Source organism: Vulpes vulpes, chromosome 16, assembly GCF_048418805.1.
Source record: "Vulpes vulpes isolate BD-2025 chromosome 16, VulVul3, whole genome shotgun sequence".
In the NCBI taxonomy this organism is placed as follows: domain Eukaryota; kingdom Metazoa; phylum Chordata; class Mammalia; order Carnivora; family Canidae; genus Vulpes; species Vulpes vulpes.
In genome coordinates, this window is record NC_132795.1 from 60,618,982 (window position 1) to 60,644,272 (window position 25,291).

Here is a 25,291-nt window from a genome sequence, read left to right on the forward strand (position 1 = left end):
GGACAAAACGATGGAAACAAGCCAAAATCTGGAAATCAAGCTGTTGGAAACAACCCTTGCTCTCCTCGCAGCCAAGCAGGCCAACTGTTGAGACCCTTGTTAGAGGAGATTGAGTTACACTCCTGATCGCTTTCCCCCTGGTGCTGTCTTCCTCCCACCTGTGTGTGGATTAGTCAGGAGAATCTAATGTGATTTGCTCATTAAAGCCCATCTGCTTCCTCTTCTCATTTGTTCTCTCCTCTCCATCCTTCCTGAGTCTTCTCTTCCTTTCTCCCAAAGCAGGGGCTTTGCAGTTGAAGAGACCCGGCCAGGTTCCTGCCTGTGCCATTGTGTGGCTTTCTGTATATTCAGGCAATGACTTAACTGGTTAAGCTTTATTTTTCTCATCTGTGAAATGGGCATAACAATGCCAATGTCAGAGAATCATGAGAATGAGACCAGGCACGAGGCACTATAGGAAGTGCCTGGCATGGAGTCTGGCACATAATAGTTCTCCATGCCTTCCTCTCTCTACTCCTCCTCCCCTCCCCTCCCCTTCCTTCCTTAATCCCCTCAGGTTTGCTGCTCTGTGCTGCTAGAATAGCCCTAACTGACAGGATGTTTGAGGGATGAATCTCAGGCATAGACAGCTCTGGTGTTCAAAGTCACAACATGATTTCTAAGTGAAGAAGCTCTTAGAGGAGAATTTACCTGTAAACTTCAAATATGAGAGCAACCACTCAAACCATTAAATATTTCACCAAGCGCAGGAATTCAAAACATGAAAAAGAAAGCCACAGAAGTAGACAATGCTTGTTCATGTTATTAATGTTAAAATAATTGTAGTATAGTTGTGATTAAGCATTAATCCATTGAAGGCTCATTTGGGAGGGGTGAACAAGACCTATGTTTCTATAATTTGCTGCAATGTTATTAACTGTAACAATGGATTCCATTAAATCACTTAATAACATCCATGTAGGATCCAGTCCTTGCCAGTGTCTTGGGGATGGAAAACAAAATCTACCTCAAAATACAATAAATATGAAAATCCAAATCTCCAGGCTGGATCTAAGTTGAGTATTTTACACAGAGCTGCAAATTAAATTGATTGCATGTGGGCTATTGGATGTCAAGTTCTCATGGCAATGGCAAACCTCCCGGTGATACCCTGCTCCACCGGGAGGAAGCAACAGTTGGGCAAGCGCCCCATCAAGACAGGACTTGCTGAAAATGAACTTACCATTGCAGAGTAGCAGGAGTGGAGTGGGGCTTGGATGCTCTATTGTTTTCTTTTTCCTCATCTGTTAAAGGAAAGAAAAAGGAGAGACCTTCAGTAGGAAAAGTAAAGGGCCTTTCAACTGTCCCAAAGTTCTCTCAGATACTGATGCTTTGAAAGCAATGAAAATTGGACTCTTCCGACATTGCTTGAATAAGGAAAAAGCCTGGAAACTGACTTGTACAGAAAACTCGTAGAGCATGTTGCATTCTTATTTGACATAATTCATTAGAGTTGAAGAGCTGTCTCTCTTTAACACTGAGCAATATGACTGTGTTCACCCAATTTACTATTTTCCAACTGCAGCTGGACACCTGACTATGATTCTGATGTTAAGAACTCACCATTTGCTCCAGGTAACCCCCATGGAACCGTGTGGGGTAAGGGAGGGGGAGTGTAAGTGCCCAGAAGAATCAGGATAGTGCTGTCACAGAGCAGGGGGCTGGCAAACTTTTCCTGGGCCAGATACTAAATATTTTAAGGTTTGGGGGCTAAGAGGCAAAATTAAAAATATCATGTCCTATTTATATCATAAGAGAGTAAGCAAATTTCCACAACGCTTTTATAGATAAAATTCAAAATATAATAATAGTAAGTAATTAAGTCCAGTTTTGTAATATAGGTCTAATAATAAGAATAATGAAATTGTTTTGGGGGAGGAAGCAACAGTTTTCTCAACTGGGGTTCAAAGTTCATATTCTCTACCATTGGACATATTACAAATATTTAATCTGTAAAAACCATTCTTAGTGTAAGCCCTATGAAAACAGGCATCAGGCCAGATTTGGACTGTAAGGTTCTGGTTTGTGGACTTTGAAACACAGCACTCTGAACAATGGATGGATCTTTGCATCTAAGAATAACTGCTCACAATTTAATCATGGATTAACTAAGAAATACATATAATTAGCCTCATCCAATTCCTAATAAAGATTATTGATAGAAATAGTCAACATAAAATTTCTTGATCCATAAAATTTGACCCAATAAGACTGGTGTGGATAGCAGTCTCAAAAGAAAATTAATGATGTCAAAACCTACAAATGTAATCAATGAAATTTATTAAGAACATGTAAAATGGTCAGCAAAATAAATCCGTGGCATAAATTTTATGTGGAAAAGAATCTGTTTCCATAAAAAAGATTTAAGGAAAACAAAAATGAAAGTAGAAGAAAATGAAATATGCTTAATGAAAAGAAATTCTTAAATTAGCTTAATAAAGTTGAGTTCAGAAAATATTTGCTATAATTCTGATTAATGTGTCTATCGATAAGTACAATGGCAGATGCTGCTGTTGCTTATGCAATGGCTGTATATATTCAGCTTTTTCCTTATTAACAGAACTGTAGTTTAGAGGGCACCATGTGCTCAAGGAGGGGGATTCTCCCTCGAATCATAGAGAGAGCTGAATGTTAATTTAAATCTACCCATCGAGCCACTGATAGGGTAGTTGCAGCAGGTGGCATGGTGCTGACCTATCTGACTTAGGAGAAGCTCTCTGGAGGTTTCAGGGATATTTTTCCCTAATAAAAGGAATTGGAGGCCTTGATTTTGAACTTCTGGCCTCCAAAACTGTGAAAAAACAAGTATCTTTGTTTTATGCAAAAGCAAGCAAACAAACAGATGGGGTGGTCTGGCCTATCCTGTGTCTGAACGTGGCTGAGCAGACACCATAGTGAGGCACCGAGCTTTCAACTAGGAAGTGAGCACCCAGCGGGTGAAATCCACACTGAGGTAGTAGAGAGGGAAGGGGGAGGACTGGGGGTTCTGAGTGTCATGTGGTGCCTGATTAGCCGATCCCTAAAACAGCTGCATCTCTGTTTTGTGAGATAATGAAATTTTCTTAGTTGATAACATCTCTTTTCATTGGATATTCTCTTCCCTGCCACCAAAACCATCCTAACATGGCACTAAATGTTCTCAGGGACAAAGTTAGGGACCTAGGACATCATGGGCTTTACACCTGCTCATATGCTTTGTCAACCTAGAGTTCCTTCTAAATGTTTCTCAGCCTTTCCAGCCTAGAATAAATGACACTACCTCTTTGAAGCCTCCCCTGATACTCTCCCAGCCAGGCATTCTTCTACAACCCATTACTAGTCTCTCAGTTGGACAGTTTAGCCACATCCATCTCTCCAACTTCAGAATCCTACTTAAGAAGGCAGGGACGGATGGTATCTCAGTCATCCCTCTGTTTTCTCCTACCAGAGCCTTCCACTCAGCACTTAAATAGTTGAGTCGGCCTTCCACAAATGTCCTCAAACTATCTTTGAAAAATAAAGAGCATAATAAGGAGCATGAATACATGAATCTCACAAGAATATAGACAGACACAAAAAACAATTCTTGACCTCAGTTGTTCACAAAGAAATAAGAAAATAATAATGAGGCACAACTTTACATCTCTGAGAGTAACAAAAATTTTAAGTAATGATAATCCCCAATCCTGGTGTGTAAGTGGTAAAACTGACAGTCACATACTTCTCTGAAGGTAGGGTTAACTGGTACAAAGCTTTTGGTAAGCAAGTTGGCAGTAATGTTGAGAGCCATCTACAATGTCCAGTCACTTGACCTCCCAACCCAATTCCTAGGAATTATACCAAGCCAATAATTGAAAATTAATAAAAGTCTACATTTAAAAACAGGATAAATTGAGCTTTTTTTTTTAAAACAAGGAAAAGCATGTATGCAACCTAAATATCCCTCTTATCTTATACTGGACCACAATGAACATTTCTACTCCCACTAGAACTGGCAGACTTTTCCCCTTTGTTTCTTTAAATTTCAGCATTTCAGTCGAGCTGGACTAGATATCAAAAGATCTATGTTCTAGAATGAATGCCAAAACTTCCTGGCTGTGACCAAGCAAACCCCTCATTTTTCTTCATTTGTAAATGGTCACTTTACAGGGCCATTGAAATTACTATATTAATTAACTCAACAAAATTCATTGAATACCTAATTTATGCCAGCTGGGCAATAAAGAAATCAGACTCCTGTCCTGCAGTCTGGTTGGAGAAAGAGAAAGACAAACACTGGAGAGAAAGACCACGTTCAGTAAGCAGTGATAAACGCTGTGACACAGGTGGGCAAGGCAGATCCTGCATGAAAAAGCAGAGCCTGTCACTGTCTTCTTACTGGAAGAAGCAGTAAGTGAGCAAAATCTTGGGGGGTCCTAGCAATGGGAACCAAATGGCAAGGAAGTTGGGACTAAGGGGAAAGAGGGTGGAGAAGATGAGGAACAGACCAAGACCCAGGGGCCCATAAGATCCTGCCACCCTCCCAGGAGTACAGTGGCTGCGTCCCCGGGTCCCTGTTGCATGTGGTTGAAGGGAGCTGGAAAGGGGACCCTTGTGACAATCTGATAATTCTGTGTAAGTTTCCAGACAATTTCTTAAACTGAGGATAGTGATCACGCCTACCTTGAAAGGGCTGGTGGGGGAGTTAGTGAAATGAGGTCCCAAACCTCAGTTTCTGGGTGACAAAGGCCACCCTTGGCTGCTGTGGTGGCGAGGAGGCCCGGGAGCACTTCTGCTCTACCCCAGTGACTGTGGGAGGCGGGCCAGGGAGGCTGCACTGGTGCTCAGAGACCCAAGGGGGCAAAGACAAATGCATGGATGGAGACACCGCAAGACAAACACATGCCAGGTGACGCTACAGCTCCAAACACGAGGGGGCATTTTAGCTGTGCCTTGAAGAGACAGTCTGGGTTCTGAAAATAACTTTGTTTTCTGTTTGCAAGAGGAGACATTGAAAAATGAAAAATTGAACACACGTTCATTTTCTTAAACTTTGGAAAACATTAGAGAAAATGGAAATCTGAAAATCTAAGCCCCTCTCAACACAGACAACTACTGTTTTTATCTTATTTACCTCCAGTCTGTTTTCAACGTTCTCCTTCAACCCAAGGACACACACACACCCCTAACTTAAAACAAGTGAGGGCCCCACAGTGCACCCTGGCTTGTGGCCTGTCTCCTTAGCCTTTACAAGGACAGGTCAGACTCAGAGGGAGGGGGTGCTCCATGGGGGAAGCAGCGTGAGCAAAGGCTGGGAAGACAACACCCATGGCCCAGGGCAGAAGGCAAGTGGCCCCCTGGGCTGCAGCCAGAAAAGCCCCCTGTTGTGGGATTCCATTGCAGCGCCTCCCATGTGGGTCAGACCTGTCTCTGCTGTGTCAGATGCTTTGCCCCAACCAAACTTTGTCATGGCCCATTCCTGATACCAGTGAATGGAAAGAGAAATGGCTTTGAGGGTAGGGCCTCACCCCTAACTCTGGATGGAACTCTTAACAGTTCTTTAACTCATCCAGGTCTGAGGCTCCTTCACCTAAAACATGGGACTCGTAACTCAGGTCACAAGGACGGGTTGAAAATTAAATATATGTTAAAAACTAGACACATTAAGAATACCGTAACAATAATAATAGCACTTATTGGCCAAGTACTTAAGCCAGGCACATGCATCAGTTTTTGTACGCCACCTCACCATTTTCCTCCCAAGAATGCTATGCCCACCAGCTTAGTCATCAGAGAAGTGCCTTCCACCTCTGCAGGCCCCTTTCTAGACCACTAGGGCCTCTGTGCTCAGGGTCTGAATGTCCAGCTTCTTTCTCCCAAAAGGGGGTGGTGTGTGTGTCACAGCCGGGCTTCCCCTATTTGACAGCTGTCAATCCCAATTCGCTGAAAGTGCTGGTTACTCATTCATTCATCCAATATTGTCTGCTAGATTTCAGCCCTGTGCCAGAGGCGAAAGGGCAAGACAGACAGACATGGTCTCTGCTCTCTTAAGTTCAGAGTCAAATTATCAGCAAATAAAATGTAAGGGCAAATCCAGGATTGTAGAGCAGCACCAAATGTGGGATATGACTTGAGCCTTGGTAGCTGAAGGAGGGGCTGGGGCTATCTGGGTGACTGGGACAGGAGAGCACATTTTTAGGAGAAGGAAATAACCATGGTTGATAGAAACTTTAGGAACTGGTTCTGCCAAATGCTTTTTCTTTTTAACAGGCAAAAAAGCCTCAAGCCAAATAAGATTCACCCCATAATTTCAGGCCAGCAAGATTCCTGGAGGCACTCACGGCACAGGCGGGGCCATTCATTCTCAACACCCACCCTGCTCATCCTACCAGAGCCAGAAAGCAGCCGTCTGCTTAAAACCAGACGGCAGGATGCTGCTCACTGCCACTCTGTCCTGCTCTCCCTCTGTGGCCTCCAAACACACTGCGGTAACCTCAGTCCAATTCCCCGTGGCGAGAACCCCTGTTCCCCTCTGTGGATCCACCTCTCAATAGAAACTCAGAGGCCGAATTTCCAGGCTCCAGCACTTGCCAGCTGTGTGACCTCAAACAACCTTTGGGTACCTTAATTTCCTTTCTGAAAAAACAGGGATAAAAACACCAGGCACATATTGTAAGGATTAATTAACCACTCCTGGCACAAGATACATGCTACCTAAGTATTCCCTATTACCATGACAGTTATAACAGTTATTACTGTAATAGTAACAATATAGTATGTACTAGAATACTCTTCTGGAGGGGCAACGCACCTGGATCCCCATCCTGTCCAGAAGGCCACGTTTGGCAAGCCCGATCTCTGGGACAGGGCTCTTTGCTCCTCCTGGCATTCCCCGCACCCTGGCTGGCCCCTAGCAAAGTCCTCACGGGATGTGGCCACTGCCTGCCCGCTAGCCTGCCTGCCTTGCTAGTTGGTAAGCTCCGTGGAGCACAGACTGCCTTGCCACTGTGGCTCCAGTATCCACCCCGGGCCGGGCCCCCGAAGTATTTGTAGAATGAATGAATGAATGAATGAATGAAATTATGCCTACCCATCTGATTTCATAAGCATACAAATAATAATACTCCCAGAGAACCTTGGCTGAGGATTCATAATGTGCAGGGCATTCCTTAATTCTCTGAATTGAATTTTCAGAGCTGACCAAGACAGCCGATGGCTTAATGTACATGAAACATCAAATACAGGGCTTGAGGCACACTTAGTGCTTAATCAATTTTAGGACTGATTATTAATATTGTCCCGCTTTACAGAGAAAGAAATGGACGTTCAGAGAGGTGGGAAGCAATCTGTATGAGGTCGACCAGGTAGTGGTGGAGACAGAAGGCCCAGTCTAGTTAACATCGAAACTTCCTGGAACCCCCAGCTGGCTCCATGGTTGAACATCTGCCTGCAGCTCAGGGCATGACCCCGGGGTCCTGGGATCGAGTCCCGCATCGGGCTCCCTGCAGGGAGCCTGCTTCTCCCTCTGCCTGTGTCTCTGCCTCTCTCTCTGTGTGTGTCTCATGAGTTAATAAATAAAGTCTTTAAAAAAAAATAAAAGAAACTTTCTGAACCCAAACATTATGAGCTTCACTCTCTTGCAACCTCTAATACTGCACTAAACATCTTAGGGAACATATTATCTGCCTAATATCTGCTGATTGAATTCACGATATTTGGGAGCCCATTCTAGACTATTTCCTGCCTGGAGCCAGTGTGGCAGAGTTTAATATTGAGGGAGAAAGTTTCTAAATTAATTACTTCTTTTCAAGTCCCAGGAAAGGTTCAAGTTTATTTAAGTCTCAAATTTCACTTCAAAGTTCTAATTCTATTTCCTTTCATTACACTAACCTGACTGCACCTGGCCAGACCTCACCTGTTGGAAACATGGGGCTGCCAAACATTTCATTTCCCTTTATCCAGCCCCTTCCCTGCCACTACGAAGGACACCAGCTGATGATCAGGGTGTCTGGACCTAGGCCTTTGGCAGTGGGCATCAGCCCCTGGCAGTAAACCCTTTTCCCCGTGGGAACAGGGCTAAGTCCCAAACAAGACTGTGATGTTGGCAGCACTGCTCTGAGGGGGCCCACACCTGCCTCCTTTTAACTCCTCGGGGTGAATTCCTTCAGAACCCTGGAGCAAGAAAAAGTCTTTCTTTTTGATACAAAATTTTGATACAAAACCCAAAAGCCATAAAAGAAAATATTGGTAAATTTTCTACATAAGAAATCCAAAACTTCTATGTGGGGATGAAAAAAACCCTACACCTTAAGTAGAAAGATAATAATGTGCTTGGGAAAATTGCACTCATGCCACAGACAACTATCTCATCTCCCTACCACAGAGCGCACCAATAAAACCAGAAGGGAAAAGACTAAGAACCAAGAGGAAAAAAATAGGCAAAGCATCTGACACACAGTTGATGGAAAAAATACAAATGTCCTTGAGATGTGAAGAGATGATTAATCTCAATTAGTGAAAATGAAAACTGCCCTAAAATACCATTTCTCAATCCGATTGGCAACAATCCAAACCTCCACCACACAACTCTGCTGCGAAGCTTCAGGAAGCAGGTCCCCTCCCACCTCATGGGGGGTGCATGAGAAATGGTGCCTCCCCTTGAGGAGGTCATTGGCAGAACCTCCTGAAATCCCACAGGCCCTTTATCCCGCAGTCCCACGTCTGGGAACAGAGCCCACAGCTACACGTGGACACGCGAGGAATGACCAAACGCAAGGTTAGTCGTTGCAGCTTGTCTGTAATGGTAAAGATCCAGAACACACGGCGCTCATCTGGTGAACTAAATTACGATACATCCTCACAGCAGAAAGCTACACAACTGGGGGAAAAAAAGATGAAAAACAAGAAAAGAATGAGGATGCTCTCTGCTTTTACTGATGATACGGGACACCCTGGGGTTTCTTATTAAGTGAAAAAAGCAAGCCACAGCAAAATGCATATGAGCTGCTCTCTTTTTCTAGGTTAGAAAGTGGCAAAAAAACGGGGTGCCTGGCTGGCTCAGTCGCTGGAACATGCAACTCTTGGCCCTGGCTTGTGGGTTCAGGCCCCACGTTGGGTTTCATAGAGATTACTTAAAAATAAAATCTTTAAAAAAAAAAACTGGGTGTTCTACTGTATGTTGGTAAATCGAACTCCAATAAAAAATATACAAAAAAATAAAAATTACCTATATTAGGATTTAAGACATGAGAGCTATATACTGATGTATTATGCATGCTATTTGTGAGATTTGCCAAATACACTAATGAAAATCTAAATAAATAAATAAATAAATAAATAAGTAAATAAATAAATATTAAAAAGTGCCCCCAAAAAGAACATATGTTGGAATTTTTATTTGCATAAAGAAACAAAATACTGGAGGAATACACAATAAACAAATAAAAGCATGCACCTCTAGGGAGCAGAGGGGTGGGAAGATAGGGGTGGGACCAAGGTTTCTCAAGGAATACCTTTAAGGCATTTTACATTTTAATTTTGGAACATATGAAGTACTCTAAGTGTGGACAAATTAAAAACTTCTCTATTAGGGAGGGAGCATCTGAAGGAAGTATCTATTCGTAGGGTTAAGTGGTCCTGGAATGCCAGAAACTGCAAACAAATTATGAATACTCAAAACCTGGAGTGACTTTACAGTATTTTGCTGTTCTAACATCCATTTACGTAACAAACACTCTGCGCACATTATGTACCAGGCCCTATTATAGTCTGTGACACAATTAAGCATGCTCCCCTGCCCTCAGGTAGTTACAGCCCATGGAGGGACTAAGCAGAAGTACAGAGGGGCCCTGGCAGTGTGCTCCAAGCACAGGTGACAGCGGGAGGAGAGGACAGACAGACAGGAAGGAGGACAGGAAGGGGAGCCTGTGATGCCAGAGTGGTTGGCTGAGGAAAGGGAGGAGTCTGGGGGTTGTCTTAAACCGTGGCCTCATCAGCCGCCAGCAATCTTGCACTTTGCTTCCCAGCTAGGATGAACACTGCAGCAGACACCCCATGAGGGCCATCAGAGTGTTAAAAGTCACCATGGGAGGACTCCCTGTGAACGCCATCCCCCCCCCCCCCCCCCCAGCTCCCGGGACTCCTCACTCTGCCTGTACCCTTGCTCTTGCTCTGGGACTTGTCAGAATGCCTTTCTGCTATTGGCAGGGGGCTTTGTCCACAACTTGGTGGGAATATGATAAAGTTTAGTTACACTGCCCCTTCTTTAAAAGCCATCTTAGGAAGTTACAAGATCTCAAACCAGATAATAAATTGACAGGCCAAGTGAGCAGAGAGGGGTGAGAGAGGTACCATACAGCCCTGCAATGTGAGGAGATTTTAATAGGATAGTGATGAGTTACATGAAACCGTGACCTGCTGCAACCCCAATTGTATGCCACCATGCCACTAATGCCAGTTTTCCCCTGCCTTGTGCTGTATGAATCCTCCATCACCACCGGACAGTCGGTAACAGTCATGATGTGCTGGTGAGGGCTGCACGTTGAGTGAGGCAGGCAAGACTGAATGGCCAGGAAGGAACCTCCAAAGAGGGTAGGGAACAGGACACACAGTGGACTGTCTTTGGAGAAATAGGAGCCCCTTCCCACACCTCCACCCTGCTCCCCAACACACACAGTCAGTAACCCTTGCGAGTAAAGGGCAGACACTGGACTCCATGTAGTATACAAGATAGACGCTGGAGTCACTGAATTAGATGGTGAGGGAATAGTGACCTGAAGGGTAGGGGATTTGGGTACATCTGGGTCACATTGAACTGAACTTGTTCTATTTTGCAAGAAGGCCAACAGGAATCCCAAAGGAATCCCACTGGCTTCCTGCCATGGGGACCTATTCTCATCTCTCCAATCCTTTCCATCCCATTAATCCATCTCCCTGCACTATAGCCTCATCCCCTTGAGCCTGGACTAGGTGGAAGCCTCCAAAGTGTCCTGGCTTTAATCCATCTGCATGGAATAATCTCCATGTTAACCTTCTGAAAATGCCACTTTGATTTGTCACTCCTCCACCCACCTCCCTCAGAGGCATCTTAGCTATTAGATTCCAAACCCTGTATTTAGAATTTAAGTTCCTCAATAATATGGCCCAAACTCACCTCCCCAGCCTGGTGTCCCACGATCTTTCAAACTCTCTCAAGTCAACAACCTCTCCAAGCTCAAAATCTTTTTTTGTGGCTTTCTGCCACAAAAAAAAAGCCCTCAACCATCACCACTTAAAGGGACCGACCACATGGATTCTCTGAGGCCCAACACAAATGCCATCTCCTCCAAGATGCTTCCCTAGTCACCTTCCAACCTGTGACTTTTCCCAACTTTAACATGCATTCTAATCACCTGGGGGTAGTGTTAAGATGCAAAGCATGTTCCAGTGGGTCTGGAGTAGGCCTGAGATTCTAACAAGTATTTCCAACAAGCTTCCAGTGAAGTTTGCTGGAGCCCAGAAGCACACTTGGTGAGCCAAGATAGAACACCTTGCCTCATTCAAATGGAATCGATTACATACAGCCTCATATTATTATTCAAGAGTGGGCCTGAGCTTCCCTTTTAGATTAAAAATTCCTGGAGAGCACAGATCCACAAAACAGGCTATTCATGTGGTAGGAAGAGAGAAAGCTGTAAAATCAGACCGCGCTAATTTTGGGTCTTAACTCTGCCACCTACTTGCTATGACACTGAGTAAGTCCCACAACCTCTGAATCTGTTTCCTCATCTGCCTGTAGAAATACCTCCCTCCCTAAGGATTAAAGGAAATTGTAGTTGTGATCATGCCTAGCATACTGTCTGATGCTGAATGTATTTAGTATTGAATAAATATGTTATTATGATAGTCAATGTATTAGTGAATACTGAATAATATTTACTTCAGTTTCTAATTTAATACTGACACTCTGCATTTTCCTTCCTTGTATAACTTGGGATTATCTACATAGTCCTGTATGTAGTAAGTGCTCAGGGAATCTTCTGCAGGAACTTCTATTCCACCCATACAATTCTTCTCAATCCGTGCTGCTTGGCTCATCTCACTGGACACGATGCTCTAAACAGTCCTGACCTGACGATGCTTTACATTCAAAGTCTCCCTCTATGTTGGTGAGTATGTCATCAGAAACGTAAAAACCCACTAATAATGCTTGAGAGAAAATGCAATTTGTTCAGATTGGAAATGGGCATTTATGAGAGCTGAATTATGGTAAATAACTCATCCACTCCTGTGCAGATCTTCTCTCATCAGGCATTTAAGGCTTGACCTCACTGATCCAGGTTATTCTTCTCAACTACGTTCCATTAAGATATCTCAGGTCCCATATCCTCATGCTCACTGAAGCTCTTGTTGCTCAATTAAATCCCTGTCTTCTAAGCTGCTAAAAATGGCATAATAGGAAGAGGACTACATAGAAATCAGAAGACGTGGGTAGCAGTTAATGACTCTAGCATTACCTAAGAGTAATGATTTTGAGCAAATAACTTCTCTGAGCCTCAGTTTTTAAATTCTAAAATAATAAATGGATTATTATCCCACTCCATTTCACTTAACCAGGACCCCTGGTGCTAATGTCAAGCCATTACTCAGGCCACTGGGAGAAATCTTTCTCAGCAGGTGGGATGTTAATGTCTCTCACATCACTCTGGGAAGGCATTTCTACCTTCTTCGCCTGGTTCAGACATAAGCTCTAGGAGACCCTTTTGCTAGCCACTCAAATAGCCAATTTTTCATTTTTTTCCTGCTTGCTAGTAAAACCCAGATTTATTCAGGGCAATGAAGGGACAGCCCTAGAGGAAAATCCTTACTTGTCCAAGCCAGGGGCTGGCAAACTTTTTCTGTAAAGAGCCAGATGGTAACATTTTTAGGCTTTCAGGGGCCATAGATGATGCCTGTCACATAGTCTTCATTTTTTTCCTCTACTCTTTAACAATTAAAAATAAAACAGAAATGAAAGCATCTTAGACTCTGGGCTGTATAAGACAGGAGGTGGGCTGGATCTGGCCTGAGGCTGTGCAACCATTAAGAGTAATTCATTTTTTTAATATTATTTTGGCAAATATTCAGTCACCTATCCTTCCTTTCAAGCTACAAAGGATAGCATTCTCAACACAAACATTGTTAAAAAAAGAAAAAAGTCTACTGGGAGCTCCTAGGAAAGAGTTTGTTGTTTTCTGGTAAGAGTAAGACACATAAGAGGAAAGCTAACTGGCACTTCCCCTTTCTCCATCCACCTGTCTTAAATGTGGACCTGATGCCTATTATTTAAAGCAGCTATTTTGTGACCATGAGATATGAACATGAGGACAAAAGCCAACAATCTGGAAAGACTTATAAAGACACATAGAGTTTGAGTCCTGGATGATGCTGAGCTGGAATCTTACCTCCCATCTTTTAGTTAAATAAGATAATAAATATCTACATTGTTTAAACCACTGTCAGCCTCCTTACAATCCAAAGCATTTTTAAAATACTAAATCTGATGGGTTCTTCCTCATATTTTAAAAAATTTCAACCACTTCATGAGCCCCCTCTATGTACCAGGCCCTGGGATTACAATAGAGAACCCCACAGCATTCCTGTCCTCATGGAGCTTCTAAGCAGAAGACATAACAAGGCACAGACAAGTACTGGTATGCTCATCAGCTACTGAAGATGGGTGATGAGCACTCTTAGCTCTGGTCTTGGTATTCCTATGGACAAGTTATAAAATCCTCAATGGCAGGTCTTTGAAGTACTGCCTTCTGAGAGACAGAAAAGTCTTTAGTCTGCAAAGACTAAATGACTAATGTTCAAAGGCAGATGGACAGACCAGGGTTCAAATCTTAGCTCTACCACTTACTAGCCACATACATTGCGTGAATTACTTAATCCCTTCGAGCCTCAGTGTTCAAATATGTAAGATGAGGCTCATTATAAGAGGCATCCTAAGACCACTGTGAGATTTGAATGGGGTCATGGAATTAGAGCACTTGTGGCTTAGTAGATGACAGCCATATATACCTGTCACTATAAACATATATATATATATATATATATATATAAGTTTTCTTAACAATATATACTGAAGAAGAAAGACCAGAAGGGTATCAGGAGTGGTTGCCTCTGGATGGTAAGATTAGAGGCAATTACTTTTCTTCCTCATATATTTTTTCCTGGATTTTCCAAAAATACACATACATGACTGACTCACAGCCAGGGGATATATTTTTAAATGTAACTTTTGTGTTTTAAAAACAAAAACAACATGTGGACAGCCACTTCTTTGTTCTTTTATCCAGATAGGAGTCAGGTAGCCCCCACTCTAGACCTGGCACTGGCACTGACTCTCTGAGCAATCTTAGAAAGTCACTTTACCAATTCAAGTCTAAATTTCCCTAACATCGGTGATAACCAGACTCTTAGTCTCCCCACGGTGAGATCGCTTGCAGTGGATTAGTACGTTCACTGAAACAACTGTAAAAGCTAGGACATCTATTTGAAGACATCAGAGGGCAATCAATGCAGGTAGGATTAGAGGAGCCACAGGCCTTGAGAGAAAGGAAGCACAGGATGTGCCCTCCACTTCACCCTAAATTTTCCCTGGGGATGCTTCTCAACTGCCTCACTGGGAAACAGAACCCAAGCAAAGAGTATGGTTGAGCTGAAGTCAGAGTTGAAGATGACAAGTGACTCAGACCTAAGGAGCACTGTTCCAGAGAGAAGAGTCACAGAGAAGGAAACATACTCACCTGTGTTAGAATTTCCCTCAAATCTTTAGTTTACTCACTCGTGCAGAGAGTAAGAAACCAAAAACCCAAGGAGAAAACATCAACTTAGAGTCTGAAGAACTGATCAACTAACCACTGATTAGTGGGGGAGTCAAAGGTTGGAGTTCAAGCCGGATCAGGTAAAGGAAGTTGGTCAGCACCCAGAGCTTTTAGCTGTGGACCCAGGAAGGCTCTGAGTTAGGAGTAAAAACTGCATCCTAGTAGCACAGACAAGACTAAAACAGATCAGACTTCACCAAGACTTGACACGATTGAAGAGACCTGTTGGTTCTCTAATCAGCCTGCTGGAAAAAAATTTAACACCCTTCAGAGGAAGTTAACATAATTCACCCAAAGACTCTCTAACTTTACATCCCTAATATCAGCATCAAATCAAAAACTATAAGGCATCCTGAAAAACAGGACCAAAACCCTGAAATCCAAAGAAAAAATCAGGTCATAGACATTAATCCAGAGATGACTCAAACATTATAGTTAAGTTATAGTTACCAGGACTTTACACTTGATCTTAGCCAAAAGGCCATGAAACAAAACCATGGTCAATATGGTTAAGAAGACAGAGAAAAAGATGGTCAAAATAGAGGAAATGATGGACAAACCAGATGAAAATGGGGAATATCAACTGAGATTTGGGGAAAAAAGAAAAATCAAATGGACATCTACCGTAGAAGACAGAATACAGTGTCCGAAATTTAGATCATTTGTATAGGCTTAATATTAGTCTGGATATAGCAGAAAATTAGATTTTTTTAATTTTTTAAAATATTTTATTTATTTATTCATGATAGACACACACATACACACACAGAGAGAGAGAGAAAGAGAGAGAGAGAGGCAGAGACACAGGCAGAGGGAGAAGCAGGCTCCATGCAGGACCCCAAAGCGGGACTCGATCCTGGGACTCCAGGATCATGCCCTGGGCCAAAGGCAGGCGCTGAACCACTGAGCCACCCAGGGATCCCCAGAAAATTAGATTTGAGAACTGAAAGGGAAGTCAACAGACAACACCAAATTGAGGTATAAAGAAAGAAACATGGACAAATCAGAGCAGAGCATAAGAAACACAGGAGGTACAGTCAAAAGGTCTAGTATTCACATAACTGAAGTCCGAGAAGCAGGTAAGAGAAAATGGGGGAGAAAAAATATTTGAAGACACAATAGTCAAGAATTTTACCAATTTGATGAAAAACAATCCACAGATTCAAGAAATTCAGTAAACCTCAAGAAGAAAAGGTATAAGAAAACCTTAACTATATACTTTGCAGTCAAAGTGCTGAAAACTAAACACAAAGAAAAGAATCTTAAAGGCAGCCAGAGACAAAAAGACACATTGCATTCAAAGGAGTAAAAATAAGACAATGGAATGACAACTTTAAAGCATTGAAAGCAGGAAAAAACTTACCAACCTAGGATCCTAGATCCAGCAAAAATGTCCTTCAAAAAATACAGGTAAAATAAAAATGATTTTCATGCTCTATACTACACAGCACTGCGCTACACAAAATACCAAAAGAGTTTATTTGGATTGAAGTAAAGCTGATCCCAGGTAGAAACACAGACTTGCTGACATAAATCAAAAGCCCTGTAAAAGGTAAATATGTGGATAAATATAAAGAAATATTGACTGTTTAAAACAACAATAATAAACACGTAGAAGTAAAATGCATAAAGGTAATAGTACAGAAGGTGGACAGAGGTAAATGGGGCTAAAGTGTGAACATGTTCATGACTGGGCTGGAAATGGGAGAAGGGGTAATGTGAGGTGGACATGAGAAGACCACCTGAAAAGAATATGTCATTTTAAAGTTAGCAGAGGAAAACATCAAAGAAAAATTGTTAAACTGCATCATCTCTCCCAAAAAAGCAAAAGGGAAAGAATAAAGGAATAAAGACAGATGGGACAAATCAAAATTAAAGTAAGTTTGTTGATTTTAAACCCCAAAATGTAATTTAATTTAATTTAAGTGCATTACATTCAAATGATGTAAATATTACAATTTAAGATACAGACGATCAGACTGGATTTTTAAAAACACATATTAAAAACCTTAATTCAGAAAAGTTGGAAATAGGAAGATGAAAAATGATATTCCATTGACAACTTGTCTGACTTCATCCAATATCTGCTGAATACACATTCTTCACAAGTGTACACGGGCATTTGCCAAAATAGACCATCTGTCAGGACAAAAAGCAAGTCTAGACAATTTTAAATATTGAAGTTGTACAGAATACATTCTCTGACCAAGATGGAATTATAATAGAAACCAATAACAAAAATAACCAAATGTTTGGAAAACTAAGCAATGGATTTCCAAGTAAACCAGGAGAAAAAGGAGAAATCACAATAGAAATTGGAACATGCATTTAAGTGAATGATAATGAAAGTAGGGCATCAGAAAAATTATGGGATACATTTAATCAGTGCTTAGAGGAAAATTTGTAACCTTAAATGCCCATTATGGAAAAGGTTAGAATCAATGATCTAAGAGACTGTCTCAAAAGCTAGAAAGAGACAAAAAGTTAAACTCAAAGATAGTAGAAGGAAGGACGCAAGATACAGAAGAGGAGCAGAGAAAATGAAATAGAGAAAAGATGTCAGTTGATAAAAACAAGGCTAAAGGTCGCATCTTTGAAAAGACTAATAAAATTGAAAAACTCTGGAAGAAGTGATTTAGGAAAACAGAAAACAGAGATTGTCAATATTAGAAATGAGAGGGAGACATCATTCTGGGTGTGATGAGAAAAAGAAAAGGAAAGTTTAAACAATGTTATATAAATAAATTTCAAACTTTAGACAAAATTAATCCCTTAAAAATAACAGTTTGCTATTATTGCTAACAAACCAAGTAATAAAATAATCCTCAAAGAAAATGTCAAACCCAGTGGAAATGTTAAATTCTTTTAACATTTAAGAAGTAAGTAATGCCAATCTTACACAAACTCTTCAGAAGAAATGAGAAAGAAGAAACTTCCCACCTCTTTTTAGGAGGCCTGTATGACACCAGAATCTGAGAAGGGCATTGTAAGAAAGAAAAATCAGAAGCTAATAAAATCTTATAAATAATAGATACCAAAATTCTAGACGAAACAAGTAATCCAACCCAGAAATAGATTAAAAAGATAATACTTCTGGCCAAGTGCCATTTATGCCAAGAATGCAAGATTGGCTTAACTTTCAAAATTTAATCCATGTAATTCACCACATTACTAGAATAAAGGAGAGAAACATACAATCATCTCAACAGATGCAGAAAACACATTTAATAAAGGTCAACACACATTCAGGAAAAGTCTCTCAGCAAACTAGAGATTTGATCATGAATACCTGCAAACAAAATTCATAATAAGCATGATATCCAGTGGTGGAACACAAAATCCTTTTTCTCCTTAGGTCAGGGACAGGACAGGATGTCTACTATCACCTCTTCAACTCAGCATTGCACAAAGGTCTCTAAAGCACAGAAAAATAATATAAAGACTATAAAAGAAGATGGAAAACTATCATTATTCTCAGGTGACATGCTTATGTCCACAGGAAGTGTTTTTAAAAGCAAACTCATAATTAAAAAACAAATTTAGCAAAGTGGTTGGACATGGTCATGATCTAAGAAATCAACTGTATTTTCATATGCTAGCAACTAACAATTAGGAAAAAATTTTAAATACTGCTACTTACAACAGCATTAAAAAACATTGATTACCTAGGAATAAATCTAATGAAAGATGCATAAAACCTCTACACTAAATTTTATGAAACGCTGCTGAGAGAAATTAAAGGCCATTTAATACATGGAGGCCTGAGGCCACATACACTGACAGGAAAATTTAAAAAAATTTTTAAATTTGTTATTGGTGTTCAATTTGCCAGCATATAGAATAACACCCAGTGCTCATCCCAGCAAGTGCCCCCTCAGTGCCTGTCACCCAGTCACCCCCACCCCCCACCCACTTCCCTTTCTACCACCCCTTGTTTGTTTCCCAGAGTTAGGAGTCTCTCATGTTCTGCATTAACAGGAAATTTGACGTTGGTAAGATGTGAATTCTTCCCAAATTGATTGCACATTCAGTGTGATCCCAGTCAAAATACCTGAGGGACTATTGACAAGCTGATTCTACAATCTGTATGGAAATGTTAGGAATTTAAATTAACCAAAACAATCTTAAAGAATCTTATGACCCCAAAATAGACAAACAGGTCAATGGTTCAGAATAAAGGTCAAGACATAGATCCACATGTATACGAGCTCCTGATTTACAGGTAAAGGATTCTTTCCAACAAAAGGTACTCTATCAGTCAAAAATTAAAAGTAAAATAAGAACTATGACTCCTCCCTCACACCATATACAAAAAATTCCAGATGGTCCTCTGATATAAAAGTAAAAGGTAAATAATAAAACTTTTAGATAATAACATGAAAAATATCTTAATGAACCAGAGGTAGGCAAAGATTTCTTAATACAAAACAAAAAAGGCACCTATTACAAAAGGAAAACACTGATAAACTGAGTGTTATTTGAATTAAGAACTTCTGTTCACCACAAGATACCACTAAGAGAATGAAAAGGAGACTACAAACTGAGAAATGTTTGCAATACTTTTAGCTGACAAACGCCTCCTACTAAGAATATAAAAATAACCCTTACAGATCATTAAGAAAAGGGACACAACACAACTTAAGAAGAAACCAACAGGCAAAGGAGGTGAACAGGCAAATCACAAAAGCGATATTTATAAGAATGTTCACCAATCCTTCCAAAAAACAGAAGAGGAGGGAATACTTCCCAACTCATTCTATGAAGCCAGCATTATTACTCTGGTACCAAGGCCAGACAAAGACATTACAAGAAAAGAAAACTCCAGATCGATAGCCCTCATGAATATTAATGCAAAAGTCCTCAATAAAGTACTAGCAAACAGAATTCGACAGTGTGTTAAAGGATTGTACACCAGGTACATGACCAGGTGCGTGTTTTTTTATTCCTTGAATGCAAAGATGGTTCAACATAGGAAAATCAAACAATGTACACTATACTATGTAACACTTATACTAACTGGTATACTGGTGTACATTGTACACTATACTAAAAGTATAGCCACATGATCATCTCAATGGATGCCAAAAAAAAAAAGCATTTGGCAAAATTTAACATCCCTTCATGATAAAAACATTCAATAAAATAGGAATAGAAGGAAACTATCTCAACACATTGAAAGGCCATATGAACAACTCATAGCTAACATCATACTCAATGGTGAAAGACTGAAAGCTTTTCCTCTAAGATCAGAAATAAGACAAGGATGCTGACCTCTGTCACTTCTATTTAACATAGTCCTGGAAGGCCTGGTCAGAGCAAGTAGACAAGATCACACACTTACATACACACATATACACAGCTTAGCACAAAGCTACAGTAATCAAAATAGTGTGGTGCTGGCCTAAGGATCAATATACAGACCAAAAGAATAGAATAAGGAGACCAGCAATAGACTCTCACATCTGGTTAAATGATTTTAACAAGGGTGTTGAGACTGTTCAATGAAGAAAAGATAATCTTTTCAACAAATGGTGCTGGAAAGTGGATATTCACATGCAAAAAAATGAATTTGGACCCTTACCTTATGTTGTACACAAAAATTAACTCAAAATAGATCAAAGACCTAAACATGGGAGATAAAACTATAAAACTCTTATACAGGAAGAGCTTCCTGGTGTTAGACTTGACAACGATTTCTTGGCTATGACACCAAAGCACAGGCAACAAAAGAAAAACAGATACACTGGGCTACATCAAAATTAAGAATTTCTATGCATCAATAGACACAACCAACAGAGTATAAGGCAACCCATGGAATGGAAGACAATATTTGCAAACCATATATCTGATAAGGGGTTTACATGCAAAATATACAAAGAACTCAATAAAAAACAAATAATTCAATCAAAAAATCAGTAAAAAGACTTGAACAGACATTTCTCCAAAGAAGATATATGAATGATGACTAAACACATGAAAAGATGCTCAACATCACTAATCACTAAGGAAATACAATGTGAACCATGAGATGCCACTTTACATGTATTAGGATGGAAGCAAAATAAGTCAATCAGAGAAAGACAATTATCATATGATCTCACTCATTAGTGGAATTTAAGAAACAAAACAGGATTATTTTGGGGGGAAGGGACAGAAAAACAAAACAAGATGAAATCAGAGAGGGATACAAATCATAAAAGACTCTTAATCATGGGAAACAAACAGGGTTGCTGGAGGGGAGGGAGGATGGGGTGACTGGGTGATGGGCATTAAGGAGGGCATGTGATGTAATGAGCACTGGTTGTTATATGAGACTAATGAATCACTGAACTCTACCTCTGAAACTAATAATACACTATATGTTAATTAAGTAAATTTGAATTTTAAAATAAATAAATAATCAAAAATTAAAAAATAAATCATTCTGGGATAACATTAAAATCTGCATCTGCCATATGATTTCACTTATACATAGAATCTAAAAAACAAAACAAAACAAACAAAAAATAGAAACAGACTCATAAATACAGAGAACAAACTGTGGTTGCCAGAGGGGAGGAGGTAGAACAAAGTTAAAGTAGGTGGGGGAGATGTAAACTTCCAGGTATAAGTAAGTTGTGGGGATGAAAAGTACAGTGTATGGATTACAGATGGTATACAGATGGTAGGGAATACAGATGGTAGGGTGACAAATGGTATTACCCTTAACTATGGTGAGCATTTTGTAATGTATATTGTTGTGTAATCACTATGTCGTACACCTGAAACAAATTGTGTGTTAGCTATATTTCAATTTAAAAAAACAACTTGCACCCACAAAAAAATAAAAAATAAAAAAACCCCACAGAAAATAACAAGTGCTGGCAAGAGTGTAGAGCTACCAGAACCCTTGTGTATTACTGGTGGGAACGCAGAATGGTCCATAAGGAATATGGTACGGTGATTCCTCAAAACATTTAAAATAGTATTACCATATGTTCCAGTAATTCCACTCCTGGGTACATACTCAAAAGAACTGAAAGCAGGAACTTGAACAGATATTTGTCCTCCCATGTTCACAGCAGCCTTATTCACAGGAGCCAAAAGGTGGAAACAACTCAAATGTCTATCAAAGGATGAACAGATAAACAAAATGCAGTATACACATAAAATGGAATGTCACCCAGCCTTTAAAAAGAAGGGAATTCCTGCTACATGCTACAGCATGGATGAACCCTGAAGATATTATGCCAAGTGAAATAAGCCAGTTACATGAAAACAAATACTATGTGATTCCATTTATATAGTCAAATTCACAAAGATAGACAGTAGAATAGGAGTTGCCAGTGACTGGGAGGCAGGGATGGGAAGAATGGGGAGTTATTGTTAGAGTTTTAGTTTGGGAAAATGAAAAAAGTTTTGGAGATGGATGGTGGTGATGGTTGTACAACAAAGTGGATTTACTTAACATCACCAAATTGTACACTTAAAATGGTTAAAATGGTCAATTTTATGTTATATATATATTAGCACAATAAGGCAAAGAATGCTCAGAGATGCCTAAGAAATAATTAAAAACTTAAGACAATTTAAGTACCATCAGCATTTAAATGGATGTGTAAACTGCGGTATATGCACACAATGCAATACTATATAGCAATGAAAAAGTACTGCTACAAAGAACAGTGTGGATGCATCTCACAGATATTACATTGAGTGAAAAGAGCTATGTACAAAAGGAATACGGACTCTATAAGTCCATTTACATAATGTTCCAAAAACAGGCAAAACCAAATGATAGTGATAAAATTCAGGCCAGAAATTATAAACAGGAATGAGACATCAGGGAACCTCTCGGGGTGCTAGAAATGCTCTGTCTCTTTTCTGGGTGGTGGTTACACAGGGAGATACAAAATGAAAGAGAAAAAGTTATTCATCAGACGATCCACATAAGATGTATGAATATTAAGTTCAATTTATCTCAATTTTATAAAATGAAGCAAAATTGTGATGACAGAACAACAGTGCCAGAAGAAACTCTGGAAGAAAGCTGTTTGGCATGTCCAGCAAACACTGCTGGGGTTTATGGAGCAGGCGGTCCCTGGCCCATGATTTGAGAAAACCACACAAAGGAGATGAATTTTACCAGCCAACCAGCCAAGGGAGAGAGACACTCTGTCCCTGCTGGAAATTACATTTACAATAAGCTGTCCCTTCTTTAGTGTTTAGGGGGCAAATACAAGTCCCTGTTAGTCTTCTCTCTTAATATGAGGTGCGCAGAAGACCCAGTCTGACATAACCCAGGGAAAGGTATAAACTCAGCAGTTTATATTTTCCTGTTAACTCCCAATTCTCTAGTCCAAGAGCTGGGAGGAATCTTTACTTTCAAAGAGCAAAGACATTCATGATCCTGAAACAACAATCCCATGACACGCCAATTTAATCTTGCATCTACAAGGACACAGAGAATGGCCTTTCCCATTTAGGGTCCACCTTTGCCCAACTGGAGCATCACTCTAATGGGGTGTTCGGGGACTCAGACAACATGAACATGTAAAGGGCAAGTGTTTGCTGTGGCTCAGTTTCCGTGTTTACCTGACTGCACTGCATTCCCCATTGCAGAATATCCCAGGGAAGGTGTAGTGTATTCCATAAATGGCTTCAGAGTCTCTTGTTCCAGGTGACTTGCCCCAGGAGAATATTCAAGAAGCACTATCCCTCCCATGAGGACACTGGCTGTGTTTAGGACATGATGGAAAAATGAATTTCAAGCACTTACTTTCATCATTAGAAACATTCCCCAGAGATGTGTGGCTGGAATAACGTTTGTTTTCACTTTCATTGAGACATCTTTCAATCCAGCTCTCTAAAAAAAAACAAAAAAACAAAATAACAAACAAAAAACAGAGAAAGAGAGAAAGAGGGAAGAAAATCACAGAATTGCAGAACTGCTATTGGTGTTCGTGAAAAGACATGAACATAATAAACACATTCAATTCAACTGCCCATTGGCTTTTGTCTGATACCTGCCCTGAGTGGATCTGGATTTTCCCTGGATGCGCCTACCGCCCCCCCGCCCCCCCCCCCCCCCCAAGGCACCACGGCTGATGAGCCTTTGCGGAGTAGTTTGGAGACAAAATGGTGACTGAAGCCCACTTGAGTATTTCTTGGTCAGATTCTACTACTTCTAGAGTATTCACAGCCCAGTAGTACCAACTGAGGGTTATCTTTCTTTGCATAGAGGAGATGTTCCTTAGAAGTCATTTGTAAAACAAAGTTTGGTCAACTAAATCACTGGTGGTGGTTCATAGATCTATAAATTAGCAGCAGAACCCTTTATTCAAACAAAAACAAAAAGGAAAGCAGATAAAACCCTGAGGGTTCTGGATGAACCCGGAGAAGGGCAGAGGTTCTTGTAGCTTACCTCCCTTTGCCCAGTGACCTTCTGAGCACAGCCTGAAAGCCACTATGGGAGGAGATATTAAAAGCTATGCAATAGCTATGTAGTACTTTTAAAATCCAAAAGACTGGTTTTTTGAAATCCAATTCCAAAGTCTACAAAAGCACTTTCCACAATGTAGCATGATAATTATTCCATTGGGTAGACCAGCTACCATTCATTCATTCATTCATTCAACGACATCAGTCAGTTCCACTCTAATGCTTGTTTTGAAAATAAGCATGTGTTCTAGTGCAAGTAATATATTAGGGAACGATCTGAACAGAGAGCAAACTTTGTGTTTATTTACGTTCAACTTCTTATTTATGTTCTTCTTCCTTCAACTTCTTTGTGTTTATTTATGTTCAAGTATTTATGTTCAATACTTCCCTTCTTCCCTAAGGAACATCGGGCGAATGCAGAAAACCACGTGTAGCTGAACCAAACTCCATGAATATGCAAAATTCACATGTGCTCATGCCTCGGACACATACCAGCTCCTCCTGTTCCCGTGAGCTGAAGTACTACACCTGCCCAGACAACCCGCGCTCTACCGCTTCACCATAACTCACAGGCGGCAGCCTTTCTGACGTCCTCGTCCAAAATGTCAGGTCTTTTCCAAGATGAAGTGCCAGATTTATTGTATTTCTGCACCTCTTGAACATTTAATTAACATATGCAAAACTGTGCCATCATTTTTATTAGATTCTATTTTTTATGTGCACTGAAAGGTTTTGAGTGTTATACCCCCTTATTTTTCTAGTAAACTGTGGACTTGATCGTGCTGTTTTGCAGAACGTAGTGATTTTTAGGAATGCCTGTGTGGTGTTATAGCAGAGCTGACTATACCTACGGCTTTGTCCTTCTGCCCGGTGTAGTCACCCACCCATTGTTGTCTCTATAATATAGAAGCTGGCACTTACTGAACACCTAGTCTAATATTACCTATATTATCCCATCAAATTCTGACCACAACTCCCAGAAATAAAGATTTTAATCTCCATTTTTTTCCTAGAAAGCAACTGAAGCT

The 25,291-nt window shown here is 40.5% G+C and overlaps 1 protein-coding gene across 5 annotated transcripts in view; it reads right to left on the minus strand.

The window, feature by feature from the left end:
- RFX4 (regulatory factor X4) overlaps window positions 1–25,291 on the minus strand; it is a 161,101-nt gene that overhangs the window by 109,960 nt on the left and 25,850 nt on the right. For all 5 annotated transcript variants that reach the window (XM_072742486.1, XM_026010932.2, XM_072742487.1 and 2 more), the window contains exons 2-3: window positions 23,602–23,688; window positions 1,223–1,283 (exon numbers count right to left, since the gene is read on the minus strand). In XM_072742486.1, the coding sequence (XP_072598587.1) occupies window positions 1,223–1,283; window positions 23,602–23,688 (148 nt within the window). The remainder of the gene's footprint in view (window positions 1–1,222; window positions 1,284–23,601; window positions 23,689–25,291) is intronic.